Source organism: Larus michahellis, chromosome 2, assembly GCF_964199755.1.
Source record: "Larus michahellis chromosome 2, bLarMic1.1, whole genome shotgun sequence".
Classification (NCBI taxonomy): Eukaryota; Metazoa; Chordata; class Aves; order Charadriiformes; family Laridae; genus Larus; species Larus michahellis.
This window is the reverse complement of record NC_133897.1, coordinates 167,143,159-167,164,263: the sequence shown is the minus strand read 5'-3', so window position 1 is coordinate 167,164,263 and position 21,105 is coordinate 167,143,159. Positions and strand designations below refer to the sequence as shown.

The window sequence follows — 21,105 nt, the reverse complement described above, 5'->3', positions numbered from 1 at the left end:
AGGCACATGGGGCAGCTATAGGCCTGCATATGAACTGCACACAGAACACAGAATAATGTTTTTCATGTGGCTGGGTTTAATCTGAGGGAGCAGGAGGCACAGGGAGACATGGTGAAGTCATCGCATCCCATGTCCTGTTGCAGCCTCCAGTAGATCCTGAAGCAGAGACTCTCTGTAGGTCCTCTTCTGCATCAGCCCCATGGTCTCAACAAGAGCCCAGATGCCAATAACCTGCATTGTGGTCCTTCAGTCTTCAGATTTAGAAAGAGCACCAGTGAAATCAAGTAGAGAAAGTACCCATGCCCTTAGCTGTTTCTCCTGCTTTCAGGATCATATGCTGAACTTCACTGTCTTCCTCTGGTTTGGGCACCTTCAACACAAAGATACACAAACCCCTGCCTCAAAAAAACACAAGCAGAGAAGTGTCAACTTCCATCTATAAAAAAAGCAACAACAAACATCCAGGCTGGTAGAGACCAGGGCATCCCTTTCTTCATGCATGCAAAGTGACAAAGCCAGGGACGTGCACCAGTAATTTTGTCCTTGCTGTAGGACAGAGTAAAGGATCAGCCTCCCTTCTATTTGATGGTAATTTCATCCCTGTTCTTTAGGACCCTACCAAACTTCTTGAGCACACATATCTGCTGCTGTATCACCTCCATGCACATAAACTCTTACAACACTTACAGGAATCAACACCAACCTCTCTCTGTGCCTGTTCCCCATTGCTGCTGGAGTTCATGCAGATCAAAGCCCACGTATTTTAGGGAGAACACAGCTCAAACTGCCCCAGAAATGGTGAGATAAAGCAGCCACCCTGGCAGGGCAACCCAGTTTCTTCAGGAGGCTGGAGTTGCAGCTTTCATCCCTCCAGGTCCCTTCCTTTTAGTGCTTCTAAAGACCGTGAATATCCCGAGCCAGTAACTGCTTGTTTAATGGCATGGACCACTCAAGACCTATTGAGAGCATTCAGCTTAATGAGGTGTGTGGCAATTACTACTCTATCAAAACTAGAGCCAGGGAACAAAAAGAAATATATTTTAACTCAAAAGATCTGCGATTCTGATGATGTGCTAAAGGACATCCTTTCCTAGGCTGGTTGTCTCACCCTGCTGGAAGGCTGCAATGTAGGATATCGGTATCAGATTGCTGTCTGCAGCAAGTGCAAGAAGAGAGTGTACTACACGGAGATTCAATGACTGGAGGTGACACTGGCAGAGCCGCCCCAGGGACACACAGTTGTTGAATCCTCCCCAGGTTAAAGTGTCACACAGCCACACTAAACGGTACCTCCCGAGAATCCAAAACCAGTTTTCTAACCTATTTACCCCAAGCTTCCTTCAGTACTGTCTTGGGGGATGATGGGCTCACAGAAGACAGAATCAGCACCTACAGATGTCGAAAAATTTCATGGATTATCAGAACAGGAAAAGCAAAATATGGGATAAGAGATGAGTTTCAGAGGTGATAGTGATGCTCTGGAAGAGGCGTGAAATCTACTGCTCTGTCCAATACATAAAGAGATTGTTGTGGTTTAGAGCACCCATGCCCACTCTCAGAGTGCTCACGGATAAACTGTCAACCCTGCTAAGCCTCTGTTCCCAACCTGTTAGGAAAAGATCAGAGCCTTCTGCCCTCCTGGATCTGTTGTTTGATAGATCTCTAAGGAGCTGGGCTAAGTGCCATCTCTGATAAGTCCTGGTTTCACCCAGAGTCTTTGGGAGCTGGACCTTGATAAACAGTACTGTAGAAGGGAAAACTTCCTTTGAAGGAAATCTGTGAGAAACCCCAGAGCTATATCCACCATGAGAGACAAGATCCACTAGGTCAGAGAGCTCAATGCAAGGAAACCCATGGAAATCAGGCAGCTCAAAGGTGAATCAGGTGCCTGAAAAACTCCGTGGATCCACTTTGCCTTGGAAAGACAATGTTTTCCATTTTTCAGCCTGCTCCCATCACCTAAATACATCAGATATTCAGAGTGGGTGGTGAAAAGGGCCAGGAGTGTCTCTGTGCACCCTCCCTTCTGAGGCATTAGCATCCTCATTCTCATATTCAGCGGTTACAGTTGTAAAACTACACTGCAGATGTCATGATTTTGAATCTGGTGTCTGTGTTTCCATGCATCTAAGTCTCACCCTGTATTCCCATAAAAACATTTTGGGGCAGCTGCTATGGGTCCTGAACAAAAGAGGATGTTAAACAATGACAAATTAAAAAAAAAAAAAAAAGTATAACTGAAAAGCTGAGACTTTCACCAGGCTGCCACTCATTAAATTACCCGTAAAGGTCCCCTCATAGCAATAATGGGAGTAGTTGCCTGTGAAACTCCCTCAGCAACTGGATGTAAATTCCACCTTTAGTCTCCCTGCTACAACAATAGCGCATTCAGACGGTAATTGCTGATGTTTCTGCATTGTGATCATGTCCACAAGCTGTTGGGTTCACAATGGAACTGATCGCTTTCTTTTTCTCATTTTTCTCTCCCTCCCCATCTCCCAAATAGGGCATCTTCATGCAGATGCATACATGAGCGAATTTAGAGCTGAAACAGTGGCACGGATGCAGGAAACCTCTGCTCTGCCACTGGGAGGACCCCTGTACTCTTACGTTCATGCCTAATTCTCCCTGGGATCCAGTGATAGGATGCATGGGAATGGTTCAAAGCTGCACCAGGGGAGGTTTAGACTGGAGGTTAGGAAACATTTCCTTACCGACAGGGTGGGCAAACACTGGAACAGGCTTCCTTGAGAGGTGCTCAATGCCCCAAGCCTGTCAGTGCTTAGGAGGCATTTGGGCAGCATGCTTAATAACACGGTTGCACTTTTGGCCACCCCTGAATTGGTCAGGTAGTTGAACTAGATGATCATTGTAGGTCCCTTACAACTGAAAATATTCTATTCTATTCTATTCTATTCTATTCTATTCTATTCTATTCTATTCTATTCTATTCTATTCTATTCTATTCTATTCTATTCTATTCATAAAGTCTTTGATGACCCCAAATGTAAAGCAGTGGAGCAGGCAGGGCTTGTACAGATCACAGAGATCTGGTGTTTAAACTGAGTCAAGAACCCCTTTTCCAGCACCAAGGAAGGAGTTATCCACACTTGCCTCATCCGTAAAACACGCCATTGACTGCATGTAAGAGAGACAGTCTCATCAGGAGCTGTCCATATGGGTCCAGTGGGGATTGACTGCAGGAGACAAGGTGGTGAAGGTCCCCTGTTTGCCAACTGCCAGGCTCTGTTCAACCTCCTCCTCCAGGAGCTGTGAAATGGTATCAGCTCTTGTTCACAGCTGCTGAGGTTTGGACTTAAGCTGGGGAGATGTCTGGTAAAATCCCCAGGGTAACACAAGAAAATTTTACACGTGAGCAGAAACCGGCCCTTCTCTACCCCATGTTTTGCTGGTGATCTCTCATTGTATCTTAACTTTATTCTCGAGGATATACAGACTAAACATCAGGGACAAACACAGATGGAGGAGTGAGGAGCTGAAAAGCAGCACACATTCCCCAAACGCACTCAGCAAGTCCATGCCAGGAAGACGGACGGGCAATGAAAATGCACCCATCCAAATCCTTTTGCCATCTGGTCGTCAGATCCAAAACCAAGACAAATCCAAAGCCAAACACCTTTCTCTGCAAGGTTGGCTGTTGTTTGGGCCTGGGGGATCTTGCAGGAGGAATAGAGCCTGTGTGGTAAGAAGGAGCTAAAGAGGTCAAGGAGAGGCTTGACAGCCTGCCCCTGGACAATTTACTCACAGTTCTTTATTAGTCCCTGAGCCTTCATGGCCACCAAAGCTCACCACAAATATAGGAAATGACTTATCAGATTATTTCTGCCCTGGGGAAGGTTCAAGTGGAGGAGAGCTGTGCCACTACTTGATTTCTGCAGCAGGGAGGATGGCATTTGATTCATTTTTGCCAGTGCATCTGGCCCCTATTCCACACCAGGGTCCCCCTTCATCAGTCACTCAGCCACAAGTCCAGCAGTAGCTCAGCCCTGCTGAGGAGACATCAGATTTCGTCCAGCAGAACTGGCCGAGCATGAAGCAAAGCTTCCGAACAGCAACCAAGGTTTGGAGGATGTGTCCTGCAGAGAGAGATTTACGGAGTTCAGCCTACTTAATGCAGCAGAGGTTAAGAAGCTACTTGTTCATGGGTCTATAAATGCCTCTCCAAACAGTAGCAAGTGGACACTATATGACTTCTTAACGTAGAAGACGAAGGTAAAAAAAAAAATCTAAAGGTTGGATGATGAAACAACACTAACAAAACAGAAGTAAAGTGATGAGCATGTGTGAGGAAGGAGGGTCTGATTTACTCAGAGCAATGGGGACAGCAAACCAATGTAAAAGTTTATCAGGAAAGACAGGAAAATGCCTAGCACTTCAGACTAGCAATATCTTGATTCAGTTTTTTGAGAACTAAGAAGCTCCATTTAAATCTCGGTTTCAAGTTCTTTACTGAGATGAATTTGTCAAATTCTCTGGCTGAGACATGAAACCAATCAGACTCGTTCATCATAAAAATCCCTCCAGCCCTGGAGCCATCTATTTTACCACAGAGTAAATAACATATTTCGGGGGTTCACATTTAACCCTGTTTTGCAGTCAACATCTTGAATTCCTCCAAGATGGAGATATGAAGAGCAGAAGGACCAGAGCACGCTGGTTAGCTCTTTGGGCAACCAAAACATGACAGCACTGCAATGGCCTTCCACGAACAGATTACATGGAGACAAGACTAATTAGACATTCATTAGTGCCTAACTCAGCACAGCACTTTAGCACGCATTTAACCTTCTCTCATTACAATGTCACATCAGCGTCACTTTTAAATCTCCATCTCTGATTACAGTGAAACCAGCTCACATTTGGAAGGGTCACCAGGATTTTCAGACCTTGAAGTCCCAATGCCCTGTGTTTCAGGAAGCTTTCCCATCTGCATCCCCTTAGTGTCCTACCCCTAACCAGTGTGGGACCCTATTCCAGGAATCTCAACTTGCATTTCCTAAAGAGTTCACCTCTAAACATCAGGACCTACAACCAGTCTCTGCCTTTGTATGTTGCCTAAGTCATCCAAGGGAGATTTGATGCTGGCCAAAAAAATTTCCCCTTCAAATTGTCTTCTCCTAGAAAAAATACCCTGTTCAAGCCTTCCTGGAGCACCAGCTTGTGGTAGATGCAGCAAGGAGGGGAGATGTGGGGGGTGGGCTGCTGCTGACAATACGTTTCGAAGCATGCCTTGCTGATCACCAGGACAAGCTCCATGCGCAGCAAGACACGGAAATATCTCCTGCCGCCTCTGCACCCTGACAGATTCTTCCCACCTCCACCACCGCCCGCTGTAACCTCTGCAATGTCTGTATGGGACAGCAAGTGCAAAGAGGGTGTCTCGCTGAACTTGGGAAGGAAATTTGGAGTGGTGTCTCCTTCCTCCAGATGCTGGAGAACAGATGCTACGGACAAGCCAGGGTCACTTCAGTTACTTTGGGAAGTCCCTCATCAATGACCCCAAACATCCCAATGTACCTGAACCAAGTGTAAACTCATTGGCCATGAGTGAAATCAGGCTGTCAGGTTTCTTGAGTGCCCCTGTAGCTCTGGAGCAACAGGGTTAGTATGCCCACTTCTCCACTGTGGCCAAGAGATCTGTGGCCCGGGTTAGCAGCAGAAGTTCATCTCCCAGCTCTGCTTTTTGGCCACCAAAGCCAATGTCCAGCTCAACAGATCTATTCTTGGACTGCTCTTGAGTAACTTCAGAGACCAGAGAGAGGACATCATCTAATCCAGCACACAGACACATATACGCATTCTCCATCCTTCAGTATAGCAGTACCCAGGGATGGGGGGCGAACCTTTTTAAATGAATCTCACCCACAGACTCTGTGAGCCAAAGTACGGCTGCTTCCAAGGCGGCATCTCATTGTAGCCTCTGTAGATTTGAGCTCACCCATTTGCTTTGAAAATATCCCAGGTGTAGAAGAAACACAAGAGGAAAAGTCAGGGTCCACATTTTGGGGTGGTATCTGGGTGTCTGGCAATTCCTTATGTGCCTTGAAAGTCATCAGACTTGTTTAGTACAACACATGCATGCACCCTTGTTCAAAGATGAAAGTATTAAAACAGGCCCAGAAACAACAAATTACTTGGGAAACAGCAGGAGGGGAAAAAAAAATAATAAAAAAAAGGGCTTGTAGGAAAAAAAATGCTACAAATACAATCAGGACAACAATGACAGCAATAATCAGCATCAGCGCTTGGAAATCAGGAACACTATCAAAATATTCCACCCACAAAATGCTGTTAAGGGATCGTTGGCTCTCTGTCCAAATTGGATCTCGCCTCCATCTTCCTTATCAAGCCTTTGCAAAAATCAAAACAGACAGAGTGACAGACAGAGCAGCACACGGAGAGGCCGGGCACCCTACAAGCGTCATTTCTATGTAGATGGCATCCCACCAGTGAAGATGATAATTCTGTATCTTCAATATGGAGCAGATGTGAACAGCCAGCAAAAAATTATCTATGCTTTCTACAAATATTTGATACCCAAAAAGGATTTTGATTCAGTCACCTTTGAGCCTCTTTCATATTTATTTTCTGGAAGCATTCAAGCACTCAAGCTGGACTAGGAGAGATCTTTACAAAAGCCAATATTAAGCTTGAATGCTTCAGGATTTGCTGAAAATCTTATTTCAAATTTCACCTTTGGTTGCAATGAAAAAGGTCACGCTGCTTGGGTTGAATGCATAAATCATCCAATCAGCAAATGTAAGGCATGACACATGACTTAACGAAGCTCGCATCACTCCGAGGAGGCAGCCAAGACGGTACTCCTTGCAAGCTGTTCACACAGGAGAAAAGGGCATTGCAAAGAAATCCAGAACATGGAGAGCGAATATTGCCGTGTGCTCAGAGCCGGGGAGGGAGGCACAGCTGAAGAACTAATTTGCAGGATTTATGGCTCTGCTGTGTGCCTTCATGTATTGATTCACAGATCAGTGAGAAACAAAATCTCTCCCAGAATACACTGACGAAAGCACTAATACCTGATCATATACTAATCTCTCAGCTAACGCCAGACTGCGGTCTGCAAGAAAATCATGCTGCGCAGCTTGGACCTGTGCCTGGCAAACTCCTTCCTACTGCAAGCAAATTTAGCCTCCTTCCCCCTGCCTCGAGAAATTCCCCCCCTGATTGGGGGTGGCTGCAAAAAGCCAGGCAGGAGCCCCAAAGTCCAGACCCATATGGATGCCAGCTTTCTTCCCAGTGACAAAGAACATTTCAGTCCAGCACATGAAGGAGACCCTGGGGCGAGGGTCAGGCGTGGGTCTGTACCTCTCCGAATTTGAGGCTCCCCTCCCTGCCGCCCAGATTCCTATTTAGCATCCCACCTCCACTTTACATAACCTGCCTGCTGGCAGGTGGGATGGGAGCTGAGAATAAATACATCATAGCGGATCTGACACAGATGCTGAAATAGGGGATTCGCCGCCGGACCTTCCCCCCCCCAGTTCCCTTCTGCCTTGCATGGCACCGTAGCACCAGCGGACACAACATCAGATCTCTGCAAAGACCACTTCCCTCCCCAGACCAGTGCCCAGATCAGACTTCAGGAGCATCTCATTCTTATTTCTAGCCCTTTTTGCCGTTTCTCTTCCACCTGCCTAGTCCCCTTCCAGCCCATACCATACTCAAGATCACCACCAAAACAATGATGAAATACTTGAGGTATGAGCCCCAGCAAAGGCACCAAGTAACCCCACAGAAGCAGAGCGGTGACTTTTCTTTTTGAAAGCCTCCAGGAGGAAAATGAAGCACAGAATAAACTGAGAGTGCCTTCTGTTGCTGTTCCCTCGAACCAAGCCCAGGAGTTAAGTTTTTTCCCCTGAATTACATGTTTGATAGGGTTGCTGAGTGCAGCCCGCCTCGGGAGGTAACTTGGATCCTGCCTTTTCTAGGACATCTGTAACTATGTTGGAAAACTGCTCGCCCTCAGGTAAGACTCTCCCCTCAGTAGCTCTGAGGCTGCAGAAGTAAAACAAGCAAGGCACAAGCCCCGGGAATGAATGAAACCATTTGGGGTGTATTTAGGGGAAGCTGCTTTGCAATTCCAGTCACAGGCTCATAAAAAGCCACTGGGGTTTACCAGACCTGCCTATCAATTAGCAAATAAGGTTTTCATACCAGGCATCCTCAGATTCAGATACAGAAGTGATGGGGACAGGGTGAGACCCGGGAGAGGAGAGTCCAACCATCCCTCCCTCCCAAATATCCCCAGCTGCCCTTCACTCACCCAGGAACTCTGCTCCGCTGCTGTCCTTGGGGCTGCTCATGCAGTTCTCCAAGTAAATCCCATCCTTATAGCAATCTTCCTTCTTCCTTGTGAGCCCCAGGATCTCGCTGGCCTGATCTAGGACCTCCCCTCCTGAGCAAGAGCACGGGGTCTGCATAATGCCGCATGGGTGGGAGCTGCTGCTGATGGCCAAGCACGCGTCCAGCCACTTGCAGAGCATCTGGCAAGCGGCTTTGCTAGGGTTCCTGTTGCCCACCACAAGGTACTCCACTGAGAAGTCCCTCTCCTGAGCCTTTGTGGGCTTCCACCGCATGGGCCAGCTCTCCACCTCTGGTGGCGTGGTCTGCTTCATCTGGAGGAACTGCTTGTTGGACTGGAGGAAGGCATAGCGAGTGGACCCATCACAGAGCTTCAACACATCGTCAAAGCTCTCCATGCCCAGGTAGGTGCGGGTGGACTCCAGGAAGGAGTCGAACTGGTAGGTGCGGATGTGCTGGTGGTCACATACGCCGGTAGGTTTTAGGATCTTCATGTACAAGGTGTACCTCCGAGGGTCAGGGTTCTGGATAATCCAAGAGCAGAGAGAGGAGTTCGATGGGAAGACGGCAAAGGAGGAGAAATACCCAAAGAATTTCCCCTGGACCAAAGTGGTGCAGGGAGTTTGTGCCAGGTCCAGAGCGACCACGGTCCACACAAAGTAGAGTGGTGATACCAAAAGCAGGTTCAGGGCAGATCCAATGCTCCTCATCCTAGGTCTCTGGTCCTCTGGAACTCAAAGTAAATGTCAAGCAGGTGCCAGATCCTGGACATAACAGGGACCAGCTTAGAGGAAAAGTGAGAGTTTAAGAGCTTCTGGATTCGAAATCAAGCCAATCCTCCCATGTCTGGATTTGAGCTCCCTCCTGTGGCCATAAACAACACCTGGAAAAAAAGGGAAGGGAAAGGAGGAGAGGAGAGAAAGAGATGAGATTTGGGATTTGTTTTTTCTGGTGGTGTTTTGGTTTTGTTTGTTGTTTGTTTTTTTTTTTTTGTTTTATTAACCCTTTGCAAGGCTGAGAATCTATACAGGATCTCCAGTCCCAGCACGTCTCACTGTGGGAAGATGCAGCCACATCACCATCCCCACGCCAGGTTTAGGGGTGTTCCCATCCCTGGGATGTCCTAATGCCCAGGAGAAGCCCAACTGTCACTCACTGTGACTTCTGTCCATGCAGTGCCCCTCTGCGGAGCTGAGCAGAGCCTTTGCAGTGATTTCTAACCATCTCCCCAGAGCAAACACCGTTGATTTCTGGTTTAAGGAGTTTCCACCCCTCTCCATCCCACTGGAGTCAGGATGCTGGTTCAATGCAACCCTGGCTGCACCTGGGGATGGTGGGCTGGAGGTCAGCATGGGCATCTGAGCTCTGCCTCCTCTCTTCCCCCTGCCAGTCCTTGTTTTTTTGCTACTTTCTGTCTCTCTTTTTTTCTCTCCTCCCTCCTCTACCATGAAAACAGTGCAGAGGAAGGGAGTTGTTCAGTACCCCAACCCTGGTCTAACCCTAAGCCCAGACAGGAGGGCAGGGTTGGAAGAAGCTGTGTACCATGTACAGGAGAAAAAAAAAAAAGGAGGGTGAAGAGAAATTTTAAGTCTTCCTACATCATGCAGTCACCCTGCCTTGCAACCATGTGTGCAGGACACCCCAAAGCTTGTGGTACTGTAGACAGGCACAGAGCATCTCCAGAAAGCGAGACTTCAACCCACCACCCCCAAGATCTCCTTCAGCTCCCAAAGTCCCTTCAGCAAAAGTAATATCCCTCTTTCATTGCCCTACGTGACCTGTTCCCTGCAACCCCTTGTATCCCAGCCCAACTACCCAGACCCCTGTGCCACCCACCATTCCGAAGAGACTCCTGCACCCTCTGCTCTCTTCTAAGTCTCCCTCTTTCTTACCCCACCAAGAAGACCCCACAGTGCCCCCTTCCCCCCATCTCCCCTCTTTCCAGGGGAGGAAAAAGAGGGGGAAGCACCATCAGGGCTCTCTTCAATTTGTACCCCCTCCCCATGCAGTGTGTACCCCCATGTTTGGGGAGGGGGCCTATTAACAGATGTAGGGTTGACAGGCAGGAGGTACAGAACCTCAGTGTGTAGGGCAGAGCTTCTCCCACCAATGGGGATACAGCCACGGCTCCTTTTCCTTCTCATCTTTCCAGCCATTTCCTTTCCTGCCCTCTTGGCTCACCTTAGGTAGAGAAAATCAGGAGTTTCCTCTTGGGTGAGGTTTACCCCGTCCCTGAAGCACTTGCTGCCTCCAAAACAGGGCTGCAGCCCAGTATCAAAAGGACAGATTGGACCTCGGGAGGGAGGTTTTCCCTACAATGTCAGACTACTGACTTGATTTCAGGAGCCTCAATGGTCCACAGGTTAGTGAAAAACAAGTGCTTGGGGCCTCTGCATTGTACCAGCAGCCCAGCTCCTGAGGTGCTAACATTGTCCTGGGCTGCAACCCCAAAATGATTCAGCTCATCTGGGATGTGTTTCTCTGTGATTAGGAACCATGGTGACACTGCCAGGAAGGATTCAGGTGGAAGTCTACAGAGAACAGCAGCTGCTGTAAGGGAGGAGGGAAAACGCCTATGTCTCCGTTGCAGACATTGACCCTCCTCACAATCCCATGGTGGCCACACTGCTCATTCCCAGTTCTGCCTTCTCCCACCCAGCTGCCAGGCTCTGCCTTCCCAGTCTGCAAACAGAGGAAGCTTTCACAGCAGCCATACGAATTCCCAGCAAATCTACAATTCAGGCAGTTGAACGCAATCCCAGGAGAGACAGAAAAATGAGATGAAGCCCATAGACCACCTTATGCTTATCCCACCTATCTGGCAAGAGATAAGAAGCCAAATGCATCTCCACATTCACCCCTTGGTTTCTCTCCTTGCTCTATATTAAAATTTTGTCTCTGCATCTCCCCTTTTCTGCAAAAGACTTTTTTTTTTTTTCTGGGGAGGAAAGGGTTAGGTAACTCGAAAGTGAGATCCACTATTTGCAAACTGTGTTTCAGCCAGAGCTTCAAATCACTGCAGCCTCTGCCAGCAGATTCCTGAGTGTCTGTTAGACCTGACACTAATCAGCATGGAGTCCAAATGCATTTGCACTTAAATTTTTTAAAAGTCAGGTCCCCGCTCCTGACGGTGCTTTGCAGCCTGCAAAGCTCTGCAGTGCAAATCTCCCCATGCCAGGCTCCTGCCTGGCCTCAGGGGCCAGATTTCAGGAACGCAGCCTGCTTAGAGGATGCAAAGCAATGCTAGCTTGCAAGGAAAACCACAGCCATGAACCAAACATCCTATATATTTCCAGAGAGGTCAGCCTGATTAGCAGGAGGGGTTGCCTGCAAATGACAGTGAGTACTTTAAATATCAGCTGTGGTAGGTGGAAGGTGCTTGCTTAGCTGAGACGCTGAAAGGGATCACTGGTTCGCCTCTCCCTTGTTGTAGAACAGTGTCTGAGCAGCTCATGCTGTTTGCAAGTGGGCACAACCTTCGCAAAGCCAAAATCTACCTGACCTTCCCACAGAGGAGCCAGGTAGGGATCATTTTAACCTCTGGCCCAGCCTGTGAAGAAACCTGCCTCTCCTGGTTGGAAGCAGGAGCCAGCGGTGCCTCCATAGCAACAAGATGATTAGGAGACAGGGCTTGCGCCGAGATCCGGTCCCTAATGGTGACTTCAGTGTGTGGGATTCAGCCCAAGCATCCTGCTCTCTGCAAACCTTATTTTTCTCACGCTGGACACAACCCCACTACTGAATGAGGATGCTGCAAGCACAAAATACTTCCCCCCCTCGCAACCCCTCTCTGGGAAAAGTACCGTAAAAGCCAACAAACTTTAACTAAACAGACCCGTTAATGGGACGCTGTGTTACGGTTGTTAGGTCTCAGAATTGATTTCCCCTGAACGCAGTCCCATCTGGAAGGTTTCACCATAAGGAACATAAACATATTTTTTTTCTCCTTCAACTAATCCCTGCTGAAGTGGGAATCTTTACTTAGAGCAGAAGAAGTGAATAGACAAAATCCCCTCCACACCTATATCTTTGGCTCAACATGTGTCGGACCTGGAGGGGAGGGAAGATGCAATGGCCAGGTGACTGGCTGCTGCATTTCAGCAGAGAGATCCATCTTTTCCACTTTAATCCAGAAAAATCCCAAGGGGGACATATACCAGAGGCTGCAGCCTGAATTTGGGGAAGTGGCATTAAATGCGTGAAAAGACAGACTATTCCAGCGTTGGAGACCACGTTCCTATGACACACAGGCAAATTTGCCCATATTTCCATGGTTGTTGCTACAGCTAGCGTCTAGATAGCCTGGCTATTTCTGCAATTTTGTGTAATGGAAGACATCCACGCCTGGTCCCATCCCTTGGCTCCAACTTGGAGTACATGCCACCCATCCTGCACTTTTGTTCCAGTCCTGTGCCTGGGAGATAAGTCTGGCAGAGAAACATTTTCTGGAGTAAAGCCTGGGGACAGCAGGTGACTGTGGAGTACATTGGGCTGTCCGTTGCCTGCATTTCTCAAGGACAAACCAAAGGGCAAAAATATTGTCTTCTTTGTCTGTGTGCCCCTGGCAGAAGGCAGTTGTTCATCCCAAGCAACTCACAAAAAGAGACTGAGAAGCTTGGTCCCAATGGCCCTTCTGCCTTGGTTACCTTGAGCAGGTGTTAGAGATGATAAAGCAGAGGGTTTTGAAGAGATATGAACCACCAGCATGGCTCCTGCACCCTCACACCACTGCACAGAGCCCTGGTAATTTTTTCTACCTCCTTGCTGAGTATTTTCCATCCCACCCTGGCACTCACTGGAGCAGACATGGTTCAGACAGACCTTCACAGCTTCAACAAAACCAGACAGGGACTGAATCACATGTTACACCTGGCACCTGGGCTGCCCAAGGGGTTTAGGCATCCAGTTTGCACTGGTACCAGTGAATTTTGGAACCTACAAGCCATGATGAGCTGTTTGGTGGTGAACTCTATCTTCCTGCAGTAATGGTAAACCAAGAAGATCCAGGTCTGAGGCTGGAGTTTTCCACCACCCTCACGTCCCTGTTTGCTTTCTGCACATGTTTGTATGCCCCAAGCAAGCCCCACTTCCATCCTGGCGATGCAGGCAGCACAGGATGTGTGTGAGCAGGGAGAGATCAGGGCTTCTCTACAACTACCTTCATCCCCTTGCAGAACAGCCCCACATGACAATTCACCCCGTCCTACCAAGACCTTCCAGATGGACATCTCTATATTACTGTGTCTGACTTTGTGGCCATGCCCAAAGTCCTGGTTTGAGCGACACAGGTTTAATTTCTCTTTCAGTAATTTTAATTTTCAACAAGGTCTCTTCTAATACTTCAGAAAACTGCATTTCTAGAAGACTCTAGTGTTTGAATTTGTGAAAATATTTACTTTATAGCCAGCTATGGTATGCGGGTTTCAAAGTCTCAGTATTTTTGAGCTCCCTAGGTGAGGAGATGAGGACAAGCGAGACCCAGGTACTTGACCCAAGCTGCCACCAGGATTATTTCATACCATGAATATCACATTCAATATAAATTAGAAAGTTTGCTGCATTTTTCTCTTCCATGATAGTTGGCTGTCCTGAGAACTTCTTGCCCTGGTGCTGGACCCCTGAGCCCTTCCCTTCCTCCCGAAGCCATAGCACTCCCAGTGTCCAACACTTGCTGCCCACTGCTGGGAGTGCACGGCTTCCTACTGATTGAATTGGCTGAGTATAATCCTTGTATATTTTATATTGGTATTGGGATCAATATTGGTTCTTTAGTGTTATTAATGTTAATTATCTAGTCTTATTCTATTAAATTTGTTTATATTTCAACCCTTGGGTTTCTTTTTTTTTTTCCCGATTCCCCTTCCTGAGTGGGGAGGGGTCATTGGGTGAGAGAGTAATTGTCTAATGGACAATAAATTGTTGTGAGTTCTTTAGACCATTACACCCCAGCAGAGGGATTTCAGCTCTGCATGAGCAGGAGGAGCCCATGAAATGCAGGCAATGCTGCAATGTGCCCTGCTTTGCAGGGTCCATGCGTTGCATAGAGTCATCCCACGTGGGAAGGAACAACCTCCCTGGTCGTGTATCCACCACCTTCCTCGGTTGTGCTGGTGACACAGGACTCTTGATGCAGCAGCCTGGATCTGGCCAATGGAGGGCACTCTTAGACATGTACACACCAACACACACACACACACACACATACGCAAACATTCCACGGAAGAAAAAAATCAAAACAATGACTGCAGAAAGGTCATCCTTCCCCGCTGCTGTCTGTAGGTCCTCTCCCAACACCCTCACCCTGATCTGTCCCCACGAACTCAGCCATGCCCCAGCTCCCCCTCTCTGCCCACCATCTCAGATGTGCTATTGTCCAAGATTTATCTCCCTCTGTTTTTCCTTCTCCTGACCTTGGCACACGGCTGATATCCCAGCAGGGTGAAAACCACTCTCATCAAGCTAATCCTCCTTTCCTGGGGCTTCCCATTTCCCTGTAAGAAGTCCCTAGATATTAAACAAAATATCCTTTTTGCCAGAGGCAGAAAATTGCCTGGCCCTGAAAAGCTCGGTCCTTTGCCACTCTGAGAAAACATGGGAAATGAGTATGCCTGTCCTTATTCACAAAGAACTGCTAGCAGAGGAGAAAAAAAAAAAAAAAAAAAAAAAGCTGCAACTGCTTGGAAATTTTCTTTTTGCTACCGAGACGAGTGAGCAAAGCATGGTGAAAATGCCTGGAGAAACATGATGTGAACCAACACAGAGGAGTCAAGAAGCGCTCGGACCTGGCAGTCGTTTGGCTGCAGTGGCTCTGCTGGGCTGCAAGGAGAGGAATTAGCCCTGGATGGCACCTACAGAGGGATGGAGCTTGGACAGATCCTGAAGAAGCATTTCTTCCATAAAATCAGTGGTCAGAATCAGGCTTTTCCTTAATATTATTTCTAATGATCTGTTTTCCTTCTCTTCTGTTTTCTACAAGTATTTACTTGACTCTGGCCCATCCCAGCAACAGTTTATCTATAAAGATTTGTGCTTATTTTCTGGCATAGCAGAATCTAGTGAAAACTAGGATTGAAAGAGCAAAAGGATGACTTGGTGGGTATTACAGGACTGGGAAATCCTTTAGGTCTTACCCTGACTTCAGTGCACATCCTCTCTCTGGAGAGGCATTTTGGATGCGGATTATATCCTGGAATGGTTGCTAAACCAGCTCCAGATGGAGCTCCCGGTCAGGGTCTTGCCCAGCCAGATCTACCTGTGGATCAAATGCTGAAACCTGACCTCAAACAAAGCCCCTTTGGGAAGCAAAGGAAAGCAGACAAGGGTCAGATAGACAAAAGTCCAGCCCTGTTCCCCTCCTGCTGTCTCACTTGCCAAAAACAAATTTCTGCATGGACCCCTCATGACCCGGCATATTTGCTGCACCACTGTGGAGAGTGATGTGCTACCCACTGCCTCTATCCATCTCAGTCTCCTGAGTGCAGAAAAGGTCTGATTCTCACCTGCCTGCTGTGTTAATAAATTATGTTTATACACACTAGCATCCTTCATCCTAAATTTCTCTCAGCTCCAACCTAGAAAGCGTTAGGGGTAAACTCCAGCAGACAAGTAACAGCCTGCAGGAAGAGCATGAGTAGGGTGGGAAATGTTTGACTCTGTGATGAGGATTGGGTCGGGGGGTCAGAATCCTGGTCCCATTTCAATTTTCAAAGGCTGGAAGGAGGGATTTGGAGAAAGGGAAAGCTGAGAGGTGATATATAGAAACAGACCATACTGGGAAGCCCCAGGAGGCTGCCAACCACAATGAGGGAAATCCAAAGCCCCTGAGCTTTGATTGAACCATCCCATTTCTGATCACCTTCAGCACTGGCCAGATGGGGAGGCACTATCAGGGAGAGCCAGAGGCCAGATTTTAATCCTGACTCCAAGATTTGCGAGCACTTTCAATTAAGCATCTCTGACAAACCATGCTTCAGTTTTCCCACCTGAAAAGATGGATGTAAGAAGCATCCTCTGCTTTTCTCTAGCACTCTGTGATCTGAAAAGCTCCAGCAAAGTGCTGAAGTTGGTGATTCATTTCCAACCCACTAGGATTTCATCCCGAGATGAGTTTAACAACCTTCGTCTTTAAAGATGAAGGTATCCGCTCCAGATCACGTTAATTGAAGATGGGCCCATAGCTAAAACTCTCAGGCAGGGGTGTAGGTAGGTCAGGCTCAGTTCCTGTCTCCGTGTGGTTTTTTCAGTGAATGGTATCAGGAAAGAGCTGATCAGAAAAACTGGACCTCAAAATCTAGGGCACGGTAAAACTTCTGTAGAGAAAAGCCTGACAGACAAGGACGGCCAGCTGTGCTCCATCTGGTCCCACATGTGGCTGCCCAAGGGAAGTGGGCCCAGAGCTCTGCAGCACCTTCTGTTGGGTCCAACACAGCCTCAGACAGATGTCGTGTGTGTACATGGTGTCTTTTAAACATCACCTCAGTCTGAGCTGCAGCTATGTATGTCCTCAACTTTCCTCTATACGGGTACAGTATTATTGGCCTGGACTGTTGAGAGGACTACCAGGACCAGGAGTTCTCAAGGACTACATAACATGGGGATGGTTTAGATCTCATTGCATAGTAAAGTCAAGAAGCCTAGGGGGTTCTTGGCAGAAGGCAGCTGATGGAGGTCGTCATAACATTACATCTTTCTCTGCCTCAGTTTCCCACTAACAAAGAAGTCTTAAACCCCATTTAACAGTGGTAAAGTAAAGCCTGCTGTGAGTTTAGGCTGGTCATTGCTCCACACTGTTCCCAGGCATTTCCTCACCACCAAGAGAATACACAACTCTTCTGATCCCGGTAAGGTCAGCCTCTCCTCTATGCTAGCACCACCTATAACTTCTGACCGCACTAGGTCCCATCCTTCCCCAATACTGATACCTCCTGAGAACCAACAACCATTGCCAGAAATACCCTGGATTCTACATCAGCGAATCCTAGAAAATTTCCCCTTCCCCTGTTGCCTTATTTTTGCGCATTAGTGCTCCACAACCAACACTTTGGGGTCTTTTCCCCTACGCTCCCACCCTGCTCCTGGGTGTGAGGGTTACACAAGAGGGCCTCTGAGGGCAAGGTCACCCTAATGAGTGGCAGAAACCTCTTCCATCGCCGCCTATTCGTGCTGGGGACCAGCATGTGATTGATTGGAAAGTCAGCTGGAGGTTAAAAGCACTGGCATTAGCTGGAGAGCTAAGTGGGAGCCCCCGGGGAGAGGGGATGCTTAGCGGGGAGTTGTGTGCGCATGCTGAGGCTCAGACTTGCACAGGCGCATGGGCAGAGCAACGGTTGGCAAAGCCAAAAACTGGGCTTTGCAATTCACGGGGTTACACATGCTCAAGTCAGAGCTCAGTACACGTCCTGACGCTGCTCACTTATGCAGCCCACATAAATCATATGCACCAGGGCTCATTTTCTGGCCCCTGAGGCCAAAAGCGTTGACATAGCTCATGTCCACGTAGATAAATTGCCTATCCGCCAAAGCAGAACAGCCTTGCCACAGTACCTAAAGCTCTCTTCTGAGCTCTACCCAGGCACAGTCTAGGGTGATGCTTGTCAGCTCTGGCCAAAACCTCACCAGGAAGTGTCCTGAGATGTGTAGGCAGTGATGGGACAGTGTTTCAGGCCATATTCTGGATCTCAGGAGTTACTGGTGCAGAGATGGCTACAGAGGATAAAGAAAAAGCTGGTGCCATGGCCAAGGCACCTGGAGCTCTGCTCCTGCCCGGTCTGTCCAGACCCCCTGGGACTGGAGTACCAACTGGATTTGGCCCTTTGCTTGCCCCATGGCAGCCTGGAGCTGGGCTGGCCAAAGGAAAGGAGAGGAAGGGGATAAACATCCAAGTAGCTGTTTTTGCAACCAGCTCCAGATTAAGACCTGCAGTAGCTCAAGTCCAGTGCTTCTCCCAGCACCAGGAAAGCAGATTTCTGCTTTCCTGTCCTCCAGCTCCTTACATGGTTGGGTATGATCAGCAACAGGCGATGACCACAAACAGAAGCCTTTAATCATCCCTGGATGTACAGAGATTTCAATGTGTGCTCTTCTTCTGACTCCTTCCATGGCTTTGTGCTCTCTCTCAATGACTGTGCCTCAGTTTCCCCGTCTGACAAACAACATCAACACTACCCCAGTGGTAGAGAGAGATTTCCTACACAGCAGCTGGGAAAAGAAGGAAAGACTATATCGGGGTCCAATTTTAAAGCAACCCTGAAGGTGCACCGTGCTCACTTTTGGAATGCTGCAGTCTCAGCACAGTTAAAACTGGATTGGGAATGTTTCCCCTTCTGACAGCAGGAATTCAGCTCATCATTTTAGGCATTCAGTTTCCAATGCCCAGTGAGGATGTCTTTACATTGTAAAGAGAAGGACCTCAGGTTTGCAGTTTTCCTATACCTCCCAACAAGAGGGAGATGGAGATTCAGGTTGTGGCTACAAGAGACACCTGAAATACAGGTCCTTTTAGTAAAAACAGAACTCTCACCATCCCTTGCCTTACTTTCACTCTGCATAGAGTGAGCAGCACAAGACAACTTGAACTACTGGACTGCGCTAGCTATGGGAATTATTCCAGCTGCTCCTACACAGACTGAAATGAGGGGCTTTGAAGTCTTCTGATACCACACTAATGTGGGCAAACAGGAACTCCCAGTGGCATGGAGAAGGTAGAAATATCTGAGCTTGAAGAGTGTGGGCCCTTTCTACCAAGTTCATCACGGGCGCCAAAGGTAGAGAGAATCAGGATCATACCCGATCCCCTTTAGAGCCCAAGTTGTGGATCCAGCCATGACCTTGAAGAAGTAGAAATCTGCAACCTGAACTTACAAAACAAAAGAATGATAAATATGTGCATTTCTACAGCACCTTCTCTCTGAGGTACTCAAGGGACATGGGGAGCAGCAGTGAATTAAGCCTCATGACGCAGAAAGCCATCCTTACTGACCCCAAAGGCTGAACACAAACAAAAGGAAGTGCTTTTTCACACAGCTCGTAATTCAATTGGGGACCTCATTGCCACAGGATGCTGTGGAGACTAAAGGTATAAAAGAGTCCCAAAATAGATTAAAGAATTTGTGGAGGACAAGTCCATCATATGCTATTAAACGCGATGGTCTGGATGCATCTGTCAGTCTCAGAAGTGTCTACTGTTCTTTACCTTTCCTTCAGTCTTTTACTGTGCATCCAGATGCGTTTGGATGGCCCTGGGTCAGGGCAATCCCCCGTATCAATACAGACTGGCAGGTGAATGGATTGAGAGCAGTCCTGTGGAGAAGGACTTGGGGATACTGGTGGATAAAAACTGGACATGAGCCAGCAACTTTGCACTTGCAGCCCAGAAAGCTAAGCAATCTTGGGCTGCATCAAAAGAAGTTTGACCAGCAGGTCGAGTGAGGTGATTCTGCCCCTCTACTCCACTCTTGTGAGACCCCGCTTGGCATACTGCATCCAGCTTTGGGGTTCCCAGTACAAGTCCCCTTTAGAGCAGGTCCAGAGGAGGGCCAGGAAAATGGGAAGAAGGGTGGAACATCTCTCCTATGAAGAAAGACTGAGGGAGCTGGGGTTGTTCAGCCTGGAGAAGAGAGGGCTCCAAGGAGACCTTATTGCATTCTTTCCATATATAAAGGATGTTTATAAGAAAGATAGACAGAGGCTTTTTACCAAGGCCTGTAGTGACAGGACAGGAGGTAATGGTTTTAAAATGAAGGACGGTAGGTTTAGATTGGGTATGAGGAAGACATTTTTTATGTTGAGGGTGGTGAGATACCGGCCCAGATTGCCCAGAGAAGTTGGGGTGCTCCATACCTGAAAATATTCAAGGTTAGGTTGGATGGGGCTTTGAGCAACCTGATCTAGTGAGAGATATCCCTGCCCATAACAGGAGGGGGTTGGAACAGATCACCTTTAAAGGTCTCTTCCAAACCAAATTGCCCTATGATTCTGTAATTCTCTGATTCTATGATTCTACAACTTTTCTTATTCCATGTAATTCTTGCATTTACTATAGAGAGGTGCAGGTGTATTGGTAACTATCCCTAAGCCACAAGACATATGTCCACACTGCTAAACAAACCATGGCCAGAGCCTGACACTAAATGGAGTGTCACAAGTCCCATCCATGTTGCTAAACTCCCCTACAAAAACAGGTTGGCCTGATCCATGTCCATACTCAGTCTGCGATGACCTGCATGGTGTCATTACACTGACTGGAAGAGCAGTCATTGGGATGGTCATATGCCTTGACCTAAATCTTTCTGGAGTGTCATTGCCACACCATGCAGTGCCATGCTGCACAGCTGCACAGCAAAGGAGGTCTGCCTGCTCTGCTCCCTGGAGCTCCCCCATTTTCCATGCAGATTCCTCAAGGTAGACACTGCCTTCTAGGCTCCCCTTTAACAAATCCTAAGATGCTCGAATATAGACAGGCTGGCAGAGGGATGAAATCATACCTGTGAGTCGGATTATTCCTTGCATCTCATCTATCAGCCTCATGACAAGCAGTTCAGGATTTGCATAAACAAGACAGACTTACACGTCTCCCTCCCCTTTTCAGTCTTCTCTCCAGGAATCTTTGAGCAATGTGACATGGGAGGGAAGATGGTTTACTGGTGAGGGTGCAAGCATGGGAGTTATTGGGAAGCAAAGGAAGCTTCACTTTCTTGGGCTTTATCTAATCACAGGAGATGATGGAGGACGTTACGGAGTGATTTGTGCAGCATTGAGAATGTG

General features: G+C 47.8%; 1 protein-coding gene across 17 annotated transcripts in view; it reads right to left on the bottom strand.

Annotated features, from left to right (window-relative positions):
• Window positions 1-9,192, bottom strand: part of ADGRB1 (adhesion G protein-coupled receptor B1) — a 214,659-nt gene extending 205,467 nt beyond the window's left edge. For all 17 annotated transcript variants that reach the window (XM_074577952.1, XM_074577966.1, XM_074577950.1 and 14 more), the window contains exon 1: window positions 8,306-9,192. In XM_074577952.1, coding sequence (XP_074434053.1) covers window positions 8,306-9,053 — 748 coding nt within the window. In that variant the 5' untranslated portion in view covers window positions 9,054-9,192. The remainder of the gene's footprint in view (window positions 1-8,305) is intronic.
• Window positions 9,193-21,105: the final 11,913 nt, after the last annotated feature.